General features: G+C 42.6%; 1 protein-coding gene across 1 annotated transcript in view; it reads right to left on the bottom strand.

Moving 5' to 3' along the window:
* The window catches only part of LOC147105622 (uncharacterized), a 53902-nt gene that overhangs the window by 16199 nt on the left and 18266 nt on the right, over window positions 1-19437 (bottom strand). Inside the window, exons 4-8 of the mRNA XM_086010927.1 lie at window positions 19066-19135; window positions 13678-13872; window positions 12186-12310; window positions 9971-10506; window positions 6310-6395 (exon numbers count right to left, since the gene is read on the bottom strand). Of these exons, the coding sequence (XP_085867053.1) occupies window positions 6310-6395; window positions 9971-10506; window positions 12186-12310; window positions 13678-13872; window positions 19066-19135 (1012 nt within the window). The remainder of the gene's footprint in view (window positions 1-6309; window positions 6396-9970; window positions 10507-12185; window positions 12311-13677; window positions 13873-19065; window positions 19136-19437) is intronic.

Here is a 19437-nt window from a genome sequence, read left to right as displayed (position 1 = left end):
GTAACTGTAGTGTTCCTGGTTGTCCAGTTGTCGGTATACTTCTTTGCAATAGTCCGTTCTGTTCTGTATGACGATGGCACCTCCTTTGTCTGCTGGTTTGATGACGATGTTGTGGTTGGTCTTGAGAGCGTGGATGGCGTTGCGTTGTGCTCGGGTGACATTCTGGACTGTCTTGTGAGTGCGGCTGATGAATCTGGCGTTGATGCATCTCCTGACAGCTTGAGCATACATGTCAAGCTTAGGGCAGCGACCCTCCGGAGGGGTCCAATTTGACTCTCTTCTTCGGTTGCTGCACTGCGGATCCCTCTGTCTGCTGTTCCGGATCATTGATTGTCTCATTGGGTTCGCTGCTGACATCTTGGGATTTGTGGAAGAATTCCCGGAGCCTCATTCTCCTGATGAATTCCTCTGTGTCTGCCGCGAGACCGATGGGGTCCATTTTGGTGGTGGGGCCGAAATTGAGCCCTCGGCTGAGAACTTCAATTTCGTCTGGTTGAAGGGTGTGGTCGGACAGGTTGACGATGGATTTCCCTGTGGTTTCAACTGTGGTAGGCTTGGTTGCTGCTGCTGGTGATGCCAAGTTTCTCAAGCTTCCTGTTCTTGGTGTGCATGTAGGTGGCATAGTTCCGTTGCCTTGTTTGTTTGGCGGTGTCTCGTAGCTGGTCTGCTGCATCCTGAGCACAGGCTGAGAACATGGACTCCATCTCGGTTTCGAGGTTGCGGCGTCTGCTGTAGAGCTGGTGTACGAGATGGTTGAGGAGTGTGCGAGAGGTACGACGGCAGAGTCTCTCAGCGTAGTCTGTGTTGTAGGTCGACTTGAGTGGGTTAGTGATCTGTAGTCCTTTCGGGATCTTGTCTGCTTTCTTGCATCTCTGTAGAAACTTGATGTCTGTGTCGATATGCGCGATCTTCTTGGAGATCCTCTCCACTTTGAGCCGGCAGTTTGTGGTGTCGATAGTAGCCATGGTGTGGAGATGCCGGAGTTGGACTGGGGTGGACAAATGTAAGAAGTCACACAACACCAGGTTATAGTCCAACAGCTTTATTTGAAATCACAAGCTTTCGGAGCGCTGCTCCTTCTTCAGGTGAAGTGGAGAAATGCATAAAGACACAGCTTATATAGTCAGAGAATCTGGTTACCTGTAAACATCTGACATGATTCTCTGATTATATAAGCTGTGTCTTTATGCATTTCTCCACTTCACCTGAAGAAGGAGCAGCGCTCCGAAAGCTTGTGATTTCAAATAAAGCTGTTGGACTATAACCTGGTGTTGTGTGACTTCTTACATCTATAAAAAGTGAGTCTGGGGAATTAATAATGGAAAATAAGGAGATGGCAGTTGAATTGAACAGGTATTTTGCATCGGTCTTCACTATAGAGGATACATGTAACATCCCAGAAATAGCTGTAAATCAGGAAATGGAAGGGAGGAATTCAAGAAAATTATAATCACTAGGGAAGTGGTACTGAGCAAATTGTTGGAGCTGCGGGCTGACAAGTCCCCGGGTCCTGATGGACTTCATCCGAGGATCTTAAAAGAAGTGGCTAGTGAAATAGTTGATACGTTGGTTTTAATTTTCCAAAATTCCCTAGATTTGGGGAAGGTTCCATGAGATTGGAAAATAGCGAATGTAACTCCTTTATTCAAAAAGGGAGGGAGACAGAAAGCAGGAAACTACAGGCCAGTTAGCTTAACATCTGTCACAGGGAAGATGTTAGAAGCTATTATTGAAGGTGCTATAGCAGGGCATTTAGAAAAGTTCAAAGTAATCAGGCAGAGTCAACAAGGTTTTGTGAAAGGGAAATCATGTTTAACCAATTTATTGGAGTTCTTTGAGGAAGTAACATGTGCTATGGATAAAGGGCAACCGGTGGATGTACTGTACTTAGATTTCCAGAAGGCATTTGATAAGGTGCCACATCAAAGGTTATTGCGGAAAATAAATGCTCATGGTGTAGGGGGTAACATATTGGCATGGATAGAAGATTGGCTAGCTAACAGGAAACAGAGAGTAGGCATAAATGTGTAATTTTCTGATTGGCAAGATGTAACGAGTGGTGCTGGGGCCTCAACTTTTTACAATTTATATAAATGACTTGGATGAAGGGACTGAAGGTATGGTTGCTAAATTTGCTGATGACACAAAGATAGGTAGGAAAGTAAATTGTGAAGAGGACATAAGGAGGCTACAAAGGGATATAGATAAGTTAAGTGAGTGGGCAAAGATCTGGCAAATGGAGTATAATGTGGGAAAATGTGAAGTTGTCCATTTTGGCAGGAAGAATAAAAAAGAAGCATATTATTATCTAAATGGTGAGAGATTGCAGAGCTCTGAGATGCAGAGGGATCTGGGTGTCCTAGTGCATGAATCGCAAAAGGTTAGTATGCAGGTACAGCAAGTAATTAGGAAAGCTAATAGAATGTTATTGTTTATTGCGAGAGGAATAGAATACAAAAGTAGGGAGGTTATTGCTTCAGTTATACAGGGCATTGGTGAGACCACATCTGGAGTACTGTGTACAGTATTGGTCTCCTTATTTAAGGAAGGATGTAAATGCGTTGGAAGCAGTTCAGAGAAGGTTTACTAGACTAATACCTGGAATGGGCAGGTTGTCTTATGAGGAAAGGTTGGACAGGCTAGACTTGTATCCGCTGGAGTTTAGAAGCGTAAGAGGTGACATGATTGAAACATATAAGATCCTGAGGGGTCTGGACAGGGTGGATGTGGAGAGGATGTTTCCTCTTGTGGGAGAATCTAGAACTCGGGGTCACTGTTTAAAAATAAGGGGTCGCCCATTTAAGACATTTTTTTCTCTGAGGGTCGTGAGTCTTTGCAACTCTCTTCCTCAGAGGGCGGTGGAAGCAGAGTCTTTGAATATTTTTACGGCAGAGGTAGATAGATTCTTGGTAAGCAAGGGGATGAAAAGTTATCGGGGGTAGGCGGGAATGTGGAGTAATCGGATCAGCCATAATCTTATTCAATGGCGGAGCAGGCTCGAAGGGCCGAGTGGCCTACTCCTGCTCCCAATTCGTTTGTATGTTCGTATGTCCCTTGACCCCATTCCCACTAACATGCTGACCACCAACCTTCTCTTCCCTTCCTGGACCCATGCTCACTGACATTATAAATGGTTCCATCTGGTCAGGCACTTTCCCCATACTTTCAAAACTGCTATTGTCACCCCCTCAAATAAAACACTTGAGCAAGGTTCCCCCTAAGGTGCGCGGCCGCGCGCCATTCGGGAGATCCCACGCAGGCTGCTCACCAGCTGATGCTGTTGAAAAGGACACGTGCATGCACAGCCGTGCAGCAAATTTAAAGGGACCTCGCGCACACAAAAATTAGAGGGAACATTGTTCTTGAGTCCTCTACCAAGGTGGGTAGAGGGAGTTAAGATACAGATCAGCCATGATCTAATTGAATGGCAGAACAGGCTCAAGGGGTGAATGGTCCTCTGACCTTGGAAAATACCAGCCTCCCTTTCCTCTTTAAAAGTCCATGAACGTGTTGCCATCTCCCAGATCTATGCCCATTTTCCCCACAACTTTGTTTGAATCTTTCCAATTGGATTTCCACCCCCAAACAGTACCGAAATGGACCTAAAGTCACAGGTAACATTCTTTGAGACGGTGTCCATGGTTTATTATCCTTCCTCATCATCTTTGACCTCTCTAGCCTTTGACATGGTAAACGACACCATTTTGTGTCAATGCCTCTTCTCCACTGGCCAGCTTGGCAGGACTGCCCTCACTTGGTTCTATTTCTATCCAAATCATAGTCCTGAATCTAAAACTTCCCATATTTTCTGGTAAAATATCACTGATGAATCAGCCACCCAGGCCTCCCTTTATTAGTTTCAAACCACCGTAGTTGTCATAGATTCTACAAAATGATTTTGTGCAGTCTGTGCTGAAAAAGTTAAAAAATCCGATCTGCAGAAATATTTAATAGTGGCCCTACTGGTACCCAAGTGCCCAGATAACTAGCTTCCTAATTGGGATACAATTCATGCATTATTATTGCTATGACTTTATGGGGGAGAAATTCGGTTGTTAGCGCCACCGATTAACGCCTAAAGAGGCCGAGAAGTGGGGCGCTAGCCAATTTCCGAGCGGGCGCAGGGTGCCTAGCCCCATATTGAGCATGCATTTAGCACCGGCGCTAAATCTTAGCACCCGCTCATGGGTGCAGGCTGATTATGACGTCATTTGAGTGTGCAACGCCTTTTGGGCGCCCCGGACCGGAAATTCAGTGGCGCCCCCCTCCGTAGCGCCTGGCGCTAATAGTGACAACTTACCTGGACCTTACCAAGTCGCTCTCGGGCTGGAGGAGCGTTATTTAAAGGGGACTGGTGTGGTTTAAAAGCGGCAGCCATTTTTGGAGCACAACTTCCTCGAGAGCGCCAAAGAGTTGCTGAGCTGCACACTGAGAGCCATTTGACCACTGAGCCAGTGCAGGCAGACGATCTTCAGCCTTCTGGCCATCACCTTGTTGGTGAGCCTTGACAACGGGGAACCTTCCTGTGGGCACTTATTATGGGGGCTGCATTGGAGGGGAACGTCCTGCTGCTGAATCATCTGGAAAGGGCACTGAGATGCTGGGAGAGGGGGGCGGGCATGGCCAGATGGAGGAGGGCCAGCAGGCATCGCCACAGCAGACCTTACACTGGCAGGGTTTTCCTACATGAACATGTCGGAGGAGCAGTGTGTCGGAAGGCTGCGATTTAGAAAGGAGGTGGTGACTGAGCTGTGCCAGCTGCTTCAGCCAGATCTGCAGCCTCAGATAAGGTGCAGGACATCTCTGTCGGCGGCTGAGAATATGCCTGCTGGCCTGAACTTCTACGCGAGCGGCTCTTCTCAGGCTGCGCGTCAGAGGCTGATCAGAAGTAGCTTCTAGGCCCCTCTCACGGAATGCTTGCTGCCATTCCAAGAACAGGAATGGAACCGGTCTGATACCCCCAAGCCTGTGAAGGGCAAGATGCATGTAAATAGCAGGCATGGCCATTGTAAATGAAGAAAGTGTTTCATTATACAAAATGTGATTCCTTCAAACATGAGAAAGCTATGGCAACAGAAAGCAAAACTAATACACTGACACATAACTGCCTCTCACACCCGGGAGACTGTCCAAAACAAATCACATTCCGACCATCTTCCTTGGCCTTGATTCCACTGCGCCAACCAAAGCATCCAATGCCCCATCAGTGAGGCGTTCCGCCCTCTGCCTCACCCTTTCCATGGCTTGCTGGGCTGGTGCGCCACAGGTAGGCTCCCACCGCTTTGAAGGCCTACAAGGCAGTGAGTGTGTCTGGTGATGCCAATTGACCTGCCCCTTTAAGAGCTGGCCGGCGCCACTGTGTCTCAGGGAAAGTGATTAACCGCACCCTCGCTGCGCCCCGCCGCCGCGAAATTGGGTTGCGCCGCCGGGTTAGCGCCTTAAGAGTAGCATGCAGCACCTGATTTAGGGGCGCTGCAACCCAATATCGCGCTAGGTGGCGCTAAACTTTGCGCATCGCCAGGACCAGCGCCCCAAATGCGGCTATACCGAATTTCTAGGCCTATGTCTGCATTTTAAGGGAAACTCGGACTTCCTTTTTCCCCACAGAATACAGGGCAGTTACTTGGAAATCAGAAAAATATCCATTAGTTTCAAGCAATTTGATGAATTCCAAAAGCACAAATGCTTTGTCTGATGTTGGCGTCACGTGTGTCTACTGAAACTGAAACCAGTGTTATGGGTAGGAACCATAACCCATAGATTTGTGCTACTTGGGCTGGAATCCCATTACAAAGAGATGTTGTGATGACTATCTTAAAACCTAACTGAGATAATCTTCCAATAGCTGAGGGCAAAGCACTGAAGGAATTTGTCAAAAATTGCTGGAGATTTGAGGGAGAGACAGAGAGGTTCTTGGCCAATGCTTTATTCTCCCTCTTGGTTTTGTGGTTAGTGCCAGTTTCCCTTTGGAATCTCAATATTGGTGCTCAACTCAATGCACTGGTTAATGAGGATGACAAAATTGGTTGAGCACAGTTGGCAACTCTGCTGTGTTCACTCAGCAGCGTGTGTCTGTGGCATCCACCTTGGGAGAGTCTTTCTGAAATAGTGTTCCAATTCACATTCTGAACCTAGAATGAAATTAAATTCTGGTGCGGTGGGAGAGGAAAAGTTGTGAGTGACCCTGTGTGGTGTTTGTCGACAGGTCAGGAGCATGCTTATTGTTTGCCCTCACCTATGGCAAAAAGTAGCAAACATATGAGTAACGTACATATCACAAAATTCTAAATGATACTGCTGCATACTCACCATGTCAGAAAATGCACTACAACAACTCTCCGTTTCTTTTGGCGAGTAGCTGGGAGATTGACTACTTTCAAATGAATCATTCAGCACTACAGAAAAAAAAATTATTTCATTACTTGAATCAATGAGCTGTTTCTATTTCTAACATCGGAAAGATTACTCACTTCAAAACCAATCATTCATTGCCTGATTAAAACAGACGTGAAAAGGCCATTCAGTTTATCGTTGAAAGTATCACTGTGCAAAATGGTTCTCAATTACATAAAATATTGTAAATTACAGTACACAAAAACAATGCTAGCTGGAAGAATGAGGGAATTGTAACCCCTTACCAGGATTGTATTAACCTCCATTTGGTTTTGGGTAATATTATTGGAACAGATAACAACTTGCTGTAAGAGCAACTGACAAAGGCAACTGAAGACATATTTGGAGGGGGAGGGAGAAAGAGGAGTCCAAGATACACAGTTAAGTAGCCTAAGTATCACAAATTAGTGCAGACACCTAACTACACATCGCAATACTGCATTCTGTTTACTGACGTGATGGAATTTTAGGTTCAGGTACCAAAAAGTTGTAGTCAACGGTACAGCTGCCATAAATCTTCCAAAATAGGACCTAAGGTTAGCAGTCAATTTTTGTACTGTTGACAGACTTTCTAACACTAACTCTATAATGATGGTTGATACTAAAAGCACATGTGGGGAATTGAGGATTGTATGTAGTGAAACCTTTATAAACGGACACTCCCAAAAAACAGACATCTGCAAAAAACAGACACTAATTGAGAGACCCAACTAACTTGCATTGTAAAATATACAAGTGGCACTCTGAAACCACGGACACTCGCAAATTACGAACTACGGACAGTGTTCAATGTACCAAACCGTTACAACTTAAAACACGAGACAGCCTGACGTCACACTTTAAAATGTTCAAAGTGCGTACTGTATCTGAGTCCGAAGGGCGTGATGACCAGTGAATTGTTACTGGTTTCCTTTTTGTCCATACTGGTATCCAAGGTTTACATCACCCCTGCAGCTGCTGCTTCCAAAAGCAACCTTGTTGATAACGCATGCCAGGAGACGCGCTCGCACCCGACCACATGAAGTATGGTTGTCCGTCTGTCTGTGGTTAGGAACAGGTTCCAGTTGCAACATCAGTTTTGTTATATTTGGTTCTAAACATAAGTTCTTAGCATTGCTGCAGCTGATTAGGTGCTGGTTCTTCAAGATTGCTGAGACAATTTTTACAGTACATACAATGACCATTTTGAAAATAAGGACGCCTGCAAAAAAAAATACCTGATGCAAATCCCTTAGGTGTCCCTAATTTACTTGCTTCATTGTACCTCAATTAGACACAATTACCTTACTATCTGTTCTAATAAATAAGCCAACTCATAGAAAGTAGGCATAAAGCCTATATACAATGGTAACATGCACAGATGTTTTGTAATTCAGTAACCAAGAACAACTACCTGTATTTATAGAACACCTTTAATGTAGTAAAACGTCCCAAGGCGCTTCACAGGAGTGTTATAAAACAAAATTTGACACCGAGCTACATAAGGAGAAATTAGAGCAGATGGAGGTAGGTTTTAAGGAGCGTCTTAAAGGAGGAAAGATAAGTAGAGGTTTAGGGAGGGAATTCCAGAGTTTAGGACCTCGGCAGCTGAAGGCACGGCCATCAATGGTGGAGCAATTTTAAAATCGAGGCATTGCTTAACTGGGAGCCAATGTAGGTCAGCAAGCACAGGGGTGATGGATACACGGGACTTGGCTGCCCATGCCCTAACTCGCACCAAGTTTTGGATGACCTCACGTTTACATAGGGTAGAAAGTGGGAGGCCAGCCAGGAGTGCATTTGAATAGTCAAGTTTAGAGATAACAAAGGCATAGATGAGGGTTTCAGCAGATGAGCTGAGGCAGGGGCGGAGAAGGGCGATGTTACAGAGGTGGAAATAGGCGGTCTTAGTTATCGCATAGATTTTTTTTTTAATTTGATTATGGGATGTGGGCGTCGCTGGCAAGGCCAGTATTTATTGCCCATCCCTAATTGCCCTTGAGAAGGTGGTGGTGAGCCGCCGCCTTGAACCGCTGCAGTCCGTGTGGTGAAGGTACTCCCACAATGCTGTTAGGTAGGGAGTTCCAGGATTTTGACCCAGCGACGATGAAGTATCAGCGATATCCTTCTAAGTCAGGATAGTGTGTGACTTGCAGGTGGTGGTGGTGTTCCCGTGTGCCTGCTGCCCTTGTCCTTCTGGGTGGAAGAGGTTCCGGGTTTGGGAGGTGCTGCCAAAGAAGCCTTGGCGAGTTGCTGCAGTGCATCTTGTAGATGGTACACACTGCAGCCACGGTGCACCGGTGGTGGAGGGAATGAATGTTTAAGGTGGTGGATGGGGTGCCAATCAAGTGGGCTGCTTTGTCCTGGATGGTGTCGAGGTTCTTGAGTGTTGTTGGAGCTGCACTCATCCAGACAAGTGTAGAGTATTCCATCACACTCCTTACTTGTGCCTTGTAGATGGTGGAAAGGCTTTGGGGAGTCAGGAGGAGAGACACTCGCAGCAGAATACCTAGTCTCTGACCTGCTCTTGTTGCTACAGTATTTATGTGGCATGTCCAGTTCAGTTTATGGTCAATGGTGACCCCCTGGATGTTGATGGTGGAGGATTCGGCAATGGTAATGCTGTTGAATGTCAAGGGGAGGTGGTTAGATTCTCGCTTGTTGGAGATAGTCATTGCCTGGCACTTCTGTGGCGCAAATGTTACCTGCCACTTATCAGCCCAAGCCTGAACGTCATCCAGGTCTTATTGCATGCGGCTTGTTGTATATGGTTGGAAGCTCATTTCATGGTCAATTTTGACACCAAGGTTGCAAACAGTCTGGTTCAGCCTCAGACAGATGATAGGGAGAGGGTGGAGTCGATGGCTCTGGCATGGTGTTTGTGGTGGGGACCAAAGACAATGACTTCGGTCTACCCAATATTTAGTTGGAGGAAATTTCTGCTCATCCAGTACTGAATGTCTGACAATTTACAGACAGTGGCAGGGTCGAGAGAAGTGGTGGTGAGGTAGAGCTGGGCGTCATCAGCGTACATGTGGAAGCTGACGCTGTGTTTTTGGATCATGTCACCGAGGGGCAGCATGCAGATGAGAAATAGAAGGGGGCTAAGGATAGATCCTTGGGGAACACCAGAGGTAACGGAATGGGAAGAGAAGCCATTGCAGGTGATTCTCTGGCTACGATTAGTTAGATAGGAATTAAACCAAGCGAGTAGAAGGGCTGCTATTCTACACTTAAAACTTTATCTTCCATGTGTACTTGAAAACATTGTTTCATGCTAATGCCAGTATTTTCTTTTAAAAATTGAATATTTAGAATAGATTTCTGTGTGTTTCCTGGTCTCTCTTCACTCTACCATTTTCCTTAACATTCATGCTCTCTGTTTGCATTAGTTATGGACTAGGAGCTAAGTTCTGGGTAAAATTTGCAATTGGAAAGCAATCAAATGCATGGGTTCAGGGATTTTCTTATGTTCAACAGCCTAATTTGGTATTCCCTCTGCACTCCCTCCCAAGCACAGGAGGCCATCTGGGTTTGAATTCAAAGTGAAGAGATCTTCAAACAAATAGTATGTATAATGGTATTCCACAATACCAACCTGTTCCTCTGTAATCTAAGGGTCTCCAAGTTTCCCCAAATCCTCTGAAAAAGCCATTGTTTTCCTGAACTTTGGACTCTTCTAAGTTGCTTTCCAGAAACTGCTCATGTGAATTATTTTCACCAAAATGATCTTTCTCAATTGCTTCTTTAAATAAATTGGTTTTTGGTTCTGTGAAAATACTTTCATTTTTTCTGTCTTGAATAACACTTTTCTGATCTACAACTGAAGCTGTATACATATCACTTCTTTTATAGGGAGTATTTATTTTAAAACTGGTTTCAGCTGGAGCCAAAGGATTATGCATAAACTTCTCTTGCGATATATAGCTGGCTATAGGTTGACTACTTTCTGAGTTGAAGCACGGAGTCAGAGGTAAATCTCTGCCATAGAAAGTCATACTCTGACTCGTGGTTGCAAGTTGTGTTGTACCTTTCTGAGATAAAGGAAATGTATCTTGCAAAGCAAAGGAAACATATTCTTCACCATTGTTTGAATGAAGACCTGAACTCTCCATCAAGGAACTTTGTAACAACCTTAAAGTAAAGAAGTATTAACATATTAAATGTATTTTTATATGAAAAGAATAATTGTCATCCTTTGAAAATTAAAAAAATCAGGAAGCTTTAGATTCTTTTTCATTTCACAATTATCCTCAAATGTTAGCAGTTGCACAACGAACTTCATCTGTATTCCCCAACAAATCATTAATTTCTATGACAAAGATTTTTAGCACCAAAATATTGATTCAAACCTATGAATAAAAATGTGTTTAGGTTTGGCAAAAGAACCAGGGGTGAGATGAGGAGAGATTTTTTTGTTTACAGAGTTGTTATAATCTGGAATGGACTGCCTGGAAGGTTGGTGGGAGCAGATTCAGTAATAACTTTTGAAGGACTATATCAGTCATTGATGGCTTTTTATAATTGAGACAGTATTGTTGCCATTATTCCGGTTACTGATGTCCAATTTGCACTGTCCCTTACAGGCCAGAGCACTTTTTTTTAAAGAACATTCCAATTTGGAAAGTACACACTATAAATTACTCCGATACTTCATAAAGCAGTCTAAACCAGTGTCTGTAAGATCTCCTGTTTGATTGTCTGCTGCTAGGAAACTAGTGAACCAGGTAGAGTATTGTACCAGTTTTGTAGGCACATTACTTGGAATGTACAGCACAGAAAGAGGCCATTTGGCCCAACTGGTCCATGCCTGTGTTTATGCTCCACATAAGCCTCCACCCACCCCTCTTCATCTAATACTATCAGCATAAACTTCTATTCCTTTCTCCCTCGTGTTTATTTAGCTTCCCCTTAAATGCATCTGTTATTCGCCTCAACTACTCCTTTTGGTAGTGAGTTCCACATTCTAACCACTCTGAGTAAAGAAGTTTCTCCTGAATTCCCTACTAGATTTATTAGTGACTAACTTATATTGATGACCCTTAGTTTTGGTCTCCCCACAAGGGGAAACATCTTCTAGTACAAACTGATAGTCTACCCTATCAAACCCTTTCATAATCTTGGAGATTTCTATCAGATCACCCCTCAGCCTAGAGAAAGGAGTCACAGCCTGTTCAATCTTTCCTGATAGGTATAACCTCTCAGTTCTGGCATAATCCTGTAAATGTTTTTTGCACCTGCTCCAGTACCTCTATATCCTTTTTATAATATGGAGACAAGAATTGTCCACAGACTCCAAGTCTGGTCCAATGAAATGACAATTTGCTCTGTTTGAATATTAGCTATCTTGTCGGCCATGGTGATCAGCATTCAAAAGTCAGAGGAGTGGGCCCCTGAGTTGTTTCTGGAGAAGGGCCTGTGTAATCACTCTGCACAGGCCCCAGGAACAGCGTTAAAAATTTTAAAACAATTGCAGATTATTCAGGCAACTCAGGGACTGCCTCTTTCAGCCTCTGCAGCAGGCCACTTGGCTCACTGCAGTTAGTTTCCGGCCCTGGTCAGTACAACTCCCTGTTGGAAGCATGCTACTGACCTGGGAACCAGAAGATTGGCCAAGGTCGGGGCGACATCTCCATGGCAGACGGAAATCCTGCCCACTAGAGGTACCCCTCAATCAGAAAGCCCAGGCCAATGAGCCTCCCTTAGAGATACTGCTGGCTAAAGACAATCTTTAAAATACATTTGGCCTGTTTACTAAAGCCATATAAAAATGTAATTCCAAAGTCTCCTAGCTTATCACAGTTCATACCTACCTGGCATTTGAATGTTTGGGTAAGGTCCTACAATTTGGCACAATCTTTTCATGATCAGTATGCACAACAGTGTGTTCTGTGGGCTCAGTCAATGTGGACATGCCATCTTGGATAAGAAAGCGTTGCTAAAAATTTCAGAAAAAAAGAAAATGAAGATACAATATTATTTTCTTACTGCCAAAACATTCCTAACTTCTAACACAATTTATACTGTAATGCTGAATATTTGACTGAGGAGGACCATGATTTGATAAATTTGGTATTTATGGACGAGCAATAGAAAAAATGACCATAAAAGCTGCCAGAGTTCATAATGTCCTTCATGGACCCCTGCCCAGTCTGGCCTACATGTGGCTGTCCTTATGTGGTTGACTCTTAATGCCCTCTGAAGTAGCATAACAAGCCACTCATTTGTACAAACATACTCAAGGAGATCTACTACCACCTTCTCAGGGCAGCTAGGGATGAGCAATAATGCAGCCTTGCCAACGTGGCAATGCCAACATCCCAAGAACAAATGAAAAAACAGCAAAAGAACTCCCATAGCGACTCAGTTCATAAAGAAATTGTCCCATGTAGAATGGAGTCACCCAGATGAGTATGGTCTTGGGTTCAATCCTTGATCTGTGCTTAGTTAGCTGATCTCAGTTGAGATGCTGGTAGGTCCCTACAACTGACCTCTGTCCCCAGGCTAGGTAGAGGAAAATCCACAGGATTCCCACTCTTGTTCATTGCGTACTAACACTTGCTGGAAAGTGCCTGTGTGTTTTGGGTGACGGTAGGATTGACCGGCATTATGATCCCCTCCACAGTCAAGTAACTTGTTAACACTTACTAGCCTAGATTTTCCAATTGTAATGCCAACGGTAACCTATTTAAAATGAATGGGTTACCCACTAGTGTTACAATCAGAAAATCTAGTCCACTAACTTGGGTAATGGCTTCTTGAGAAATACCCTTGGTACTGTCCCCAGCATGAATCTCTGCCTCCAGGGGAGGAGACAAAAAAAAGTAGTTTATACTGTGTTTAAATGTTTCTTATTTTTATTTTACATCACTACTGTCAAACCTGTATACATTTAGTCGCATGGTACATGAGGAAGTTGAAGCAAATTGTTTACTGTAGCTCCAGAGAGTGGAGAGGGCAAGCCGTTCAGTTTCCTTGGCTTGGTTACCCCCAATCCCAATTGTAGAATTTTGGGGTTGAATGGTGATCTCCTTCAATGTCCCACTCCGTATCTGGTTCCTTTATAGAATAGTATTGAGCCATTCCAGGGAAAAATTGCACTTAGTGAGTGTCTAGAAATGGGGCCCAGATATCTGGCATTTCCCCAGGTATTCAGATTGGCACAAATTCTGCACATCTGTTGCAGGAGTAGTTCTGTTTCATCATAACATGGGATGTGCTTTCTTGTTGTTAATGAGAATGCATGCAGTAGTGAAATTAAAATGGTTAACACCAAAATAAAAATGTAAATATAACTTTTTAAACCTGTAAATGCTCCTGATTGTCAAAGGATAAGTCCCAAGCAGTAGGTAGTTCTGTGCTTAGGTTTTCTTGGAAAGGATAGGTTTTAGCAGAGGTCCATGAATTTGGCAATAGATATCCATTGAACCTATCCATTGAAGAACACGAATTGTCCATAACATTATATTCCAGAGAATCCGATTCCAATTCAGGCAAAAGCTAGGGGTATAATGAAACAAAAAGGCATTCATAATCTCTTTCAAAAACAAATGTTCTTAGGGAAGTAAATTGCATTTAAGCTAAAACTGAATTAAATTACCTATTAAAATGACAAGATTACACAATGTACATAGGATAATGGGTTTTGAGTAGTGAGTTAAAAGAGAGACGCCTAGATTTTCCAGTACAGGTGCACTTTATTCCAAATGGGTAGAAACAAGTGCAAAACTAAGTGTCGTGTATTGGTTTCACACAATTGGGTGTGTGCAGGGAGGTCGCCTAATGCTTGAACTGGTAAAATTTAGGTAAAATGTAAAAGGATGTGGACACTTAAAGGGAGGCAGGGGCAAAAATTCTTGCAGTCCTTGGAAAGCCTCCAAGCTTTTGCCAAGGAGAGAGCTGCAAGAAGTGACTGGTAAAAAGGAAGTGAAAGGAGGCCCAATGTGGAAGCATAAAATGGAACCTGCAGGCAAATGATGGAGCAGCTCAGCATCAGGTTTGTGGCTAAGTGGAGGTGGTTCTGTACAAGGTGGCTCCAAAGAGACCATTTCAGACACCAGCCCTTTTGATAAACATTGAACATTGCCTGCAGGGAGGTGGAAGTAGGTTTGAGACCGCAGCTGATTGTTACTATCATTGGGCGTGCCATCCCTACGCTGCATGTGAATGGTAGATATACTTGCAGCAGATGGCACTACTCTGATCCAGAACCCATGAGAACAGTTCTCCATAACTGTTACCAGGTAGGTGTGTCAAGGACTGCAGAAATGATTGGTGGCATCTTGGTGGGCATGTAGAAAGCAGGAGACTGCATGGGGTGTTTTTAACACTGCTGCAACATCTGTTCTTAAACACTCGTGATGGCATTGGATTCACCCTCCTGACTTCACCTTCTCCTGTTGATTTAGAAGTGGTACCTGTGTTTGAATTGTTTTTGCTGACGTTTTGAGACGTTTTAGGTAGATTGTACAAGGCAATCACATTGGGACAGGCCTGTGGAGTGAGAAAGCAACTGACTGGCCTGAACTGGAGTTCAACACGAGTGTAGTTTGCTTGAAACTATTTCCTGTTATTCGTGTTCTATGGCCTGTGAGTCCATTTATTATGATATAAGAACAGTTGAAACCAGTGTTGTGTGAAACTTAAATTAAGTAGGGTTTCTGGAAACTAGGACAACCACAAGTATAAGACCTACTTGAGGTCAAGGTTACTGAGCTTGAGAAAAAGTTAGAAACACTCAACATTATATGGAAGGAGGAAGGTTTCCCAGAACTTCTAGGTAAGAGATATCATCTGGGTCATGTTAAAACCAATGATGTAGGGAAGAATAGGATTCAGGTCCTATATAGGGAGCTCTCGAAATCAGGAAGTAGATTAAGAAGCAGGACTTTGAAGATCAGAATCCCTGGATTACTACTAACACCAGCAGCCAGACTAGGGAAGTGAATGCACAGCTAGAGACACAGCCAAAAGGGAATTGTTTAGATTTCTGGGATATTGGGACATGCTTTGGGGCAGGAGTGAGCTGAACTGATGAAAGAGCCAACAACTGAACAGAGGTATGTTAACTAAAGCTGGGGGTGGGAGTGGGTTGAACTAAACTGAAGGGAAAAGCAAGATTGTAGAGTAAGCAAATTAGAAAGGAAAGTTTAATAGAACTGTATTGATAATATGAGTAGAAAGGTCAAAGGAAGTTAAATAGGGCAATGTAGTCAAAAGGAAATTATCACAATGTGGGAGAAAAAAAAGAAAGGTTGTAAAAGCAAGAGAATCTAAACTATGTATATTAATGCACAAGGTACAGGGAAAAAGATGGGTGAACTTGTGTCATTCATTCAAATAGAAAATTATAACAATAGTAATAACTGAAGTGGGGCTGTTCATGGGTCAGAATTGGCAATTAAATACACCCAAGTATAAAACTTTCAGGAGTGATAGGGAAGGAAGGGAGGAGTGTTAGCAGTATTAATGAGACACAATAACACAGCATTAGAACAGAAAAGAGAAATGCTCCAAACACTTTGCACTGAGCTGAAGGGGTTGGTTCCACTTCTGAAAGTATATCATAAACTGCCAACCAATGGAAAGGATAGTAAAGATGAAATTTGTAAACAAATTAGAGAGGTGTGTATTAACAACGGAGTTGTAATTGTAGATTTTAATTATCCAAAAATGGATCGGGATAGGAAATATGTTTGTGGTGAGAAAGGAGAGATTATTTTTTGCAGTGTATTCAGGACTGTTTTCCCAGGCAATATGTTGGTACTCCAACAAGTAAGGAAGCAGTACTTGACCCAGTCCTGGGTAATGAAGCAAAGTAGGCAACCTAAAAGTAAGGAGATATTTGGGAAGCAGTCATCACATTATAATTAAGTTTAATGTAAGAAACAGAAAAGGAAAAAGAAAAGCAAAATACTGTGGATGCTGGAAATCTGAAATAAAAACAGAAAATGCTGGAAACAAAAATTGAGAACATGGGTACTTGCTTGGAAAAAAGCAAATTACAGCAAAATAAAATGGCTCTCAGAAAGAAAACTTGGCAAACAGAACCATAGATCAGCAATGGGAAATACTGAAACAAGAGAGATAGAAAGGGTGCAAATTAATTACATTCCAATTACACAAAAAAGGGTATTAAGGCCAGGATGGATGAACAAGGAGATTAGATTAAATTTGAAGCTAAAAAACAGGGCAGATAATAAAAAGGAAAGCTCGTACAAACATGAAGAGTATTAGTCAATCTCTGTGGCATTGCACACAGGGAGTGGAGACCAAATGCAGAATTCAGTTCAAGCAGGGTTCGAAGGCAGTGGGATAACCGGATCCAGGCGGTTGAAGGGAGAGAAGTGGGTGCGTAAGGGATAGGAGATGGAAGATGGGGAAGGGCACGAGAAGTTGAGGGAGACGGAGGTGGGGTGTGGAAGAGAGGGCCAACAGATTATGGAGAAAGAGTGGGTGGCTCTGGGCCGGGGCTGAATTTCCTCTCAATGAGAAGGGGGGGTGCTCCACTCCCTTCTTTAAAAAAAAAAGATAAAAATAAGCCATGAAATTATAGGTCACAATCTTATTTCAGTTGCTGGAAAACTAGGGCTAATCTTTATGATCCCATGCTCCCAGCAAGGAAGCTAAGCCCACAGGGAGCACAGGTCAGAGATAGGGTTACAAAATAGTAATTCTGATTCTCCAATCATTGTTCCCTGTGAGTGCAGCTCTCTGCTTGGAGCATGGAATTAGCTTTCTAGAATCTGTTGTGAAATTACTAAGCACTTGGAGAAACACAAGTTAATCAGGGCCAGTTAGCATGGATTACCAGAAGGCAGGTCATATTTGACCAACCTTCTAGAATTCTTTGAAGAAATAACAAAAGGAGGGAATAGCATGGCTATTGATCATTCTGGACTTGGTTGCAATAAAAGAGAAGGTACACTTATCTCATTGTCATATATTAATGGAGATTATAGACATCTGCATGATCAGGTAAGGGCATAGAGGCCTGAGGTACTGTGATATTCTAGGATGTGTATTGCATTGAAGGATTTGTCATTTCTTTGAAGGCAAGGGAAATGGAGTAATGGCAGTAGTAACAGAGAGATTATTGGACAGATGAAAACACTCATGTTCCGGGGATCCATCTGTAAAATATATCTGCCTGAGTCTGTGGTTCATGGATCAAAGGAATGCTTGAAACCTAATGAAAAGGAGAAAATCACCCTTCGTTGTATTTACCCCAGCAGGTACAACCAGTGCAGCTTAAAAGTTTCAAAAGCACAAGTTAAACCCAAAACAATACAACTTGGGAATGGAAAATGTGAGAATTACGATATTCTCTGTGGTGTCCCATTTTACCAAGCCTGAAATCAAATATATATCCTCTCTTCATATGTTTCCTCAATGATGCATTTGGAAACAACATTTATCCCCCAACCAGTTTGCATATTTCCATATATTTTGCAGTACTCTATTCATAACTTAAAGCTTCCATGAGAGTAGTCAGCAAAGACAAGTTGATTGTTGTATTCCAGTAGACATTTTAAAGAGATAGTTACCTAGAGAATATTGTATTTAAACATACATTTGATTTGCTTAAATGCAATGCTAATCCCCACCTCCAATGCCATCACGAGTGTTTAAGAACAGATGTTGCAGCAGTGTTAAAAACACCCCATGCAGTCTCCTGCTTTCTACCCCCGGTCTAAGATATGATGCTCATATTATCTATTTTAAAAGGATGAAAAATTGAGTGCACCATGGGCTCTTTGCTGATGTTTAAACAATGTACTGTATAGGCATTGAACAATTGTATGTCAAATGATGCTGCAATTAGAATATTTTGTCCAGTTTTAGACATTTTACCTTAGGAAGGATGTCTAGTCCCTGGAGAGGCTGCTGAAGAGATTCCCTGAGATGATATAAGAAAGACTTGCACTTATATAGCACCTTTCACAACCACCAGATGTCCCAAACCGCTTTACAGCCAATGAAGTACCTTTTTGAAGTGTAGTCACTGTTGTAATATAGGAAACGCAGCAGCCAATTTGCACACAACAAGCTCTCACAAACAGCAATATGATAATGACCAGAGAATCTGTTTTAGTGATGTTGGCTGAGGATAAATATTGGCCAGGACACTGGGGAGAACTCCCCTGCTCTTCTTCATGCCATGAGAAACCTCAGTTTAACATCTCATCAAAAAGACATATGAGGGATGAGAAACTTTAGTTATGAGAAAACACTGGAGAAACTGGGGCTATTTTCATTAGAATAGAGAAGGTTAAGAGATTTGATAGAGATGTTCAACCTATGAGGGATTTTGATAAGATGAATAGGAAAAAATATTTCCACTGATCAGTGAGTAGGTAACTAGAGCACCTAAATTTAAGATCATCACCACCAAAAGAACAAAGGGAGAGGTTACGAGAAATATTTTTACACAAAGGGTTGTTAGGGTATGGAATACTCTACCAGAAACAGTGGTGGAAGCAGAATTCACAATAGCTTTTGAAAGGGGAATGGATAAATATTTGAAAGAAAACTTAAGGGTATAGGAAATGGCAGGGAATAAGACGAAGCTCTTTCAGGTGCAATGGGTCGAATGCTTGCTTTACTGTAAAATTCTAGGAGTTACTTTACTACTTCAGATTGTGAACCCAAAGTGTTCTGTTTCATCAAGTGGATTTTGAGATTGACACTCACCTCCCCATATTTTAAGTTTGCCGTATTGGCAAAATGTTTTGTTCTGTTGCTCCATTCATTTTCTTGCGTACTGTTAAGATGTACAAAATATTTATTTCTTTAATTTTAGTTTACAGTTAACTCAGCTTGAAAAAATCACTGATATCAATAAATAAATAGATAGAATCACTTCTAATTTGCCTGGAAGTAAAGTTTACTCTTTCATTGCAGTAGCTTATTACAGACTGGAAATTGCTGTTATCATATGAACATTTAACGCATATGTATTGAATTCCTCGCTTTGTTATTTTAACTGAGGCATTAACTGATTTGTTTTAGTTTAAATCAGTTAGTGTCTCTTTTAAAATAGTGGAGAGAGGAATTGACATTGCG

The sequence above is a fragment of the Somniosus microcephalus genome, chromosome 17 (assembly GCF_052327205.1).
Source record: "Somniosus microcephalus isolate GS21.2 chromosome 17, FLI_Smic_1.0, whole genome shotgun sequence".
Classification (NCBI taxonomy): domain Eukaryota; kingdom Metazoa; phylum Chordata; class Chondrichthyes; order Squaliformes; family Somniosidae; genus Somniosus; species Somniosus microcephalus.
Note: the sequence above shows the minus strand (reverse complement) of the source record. Positions and strands in the feature narration are given on the sequence as shown.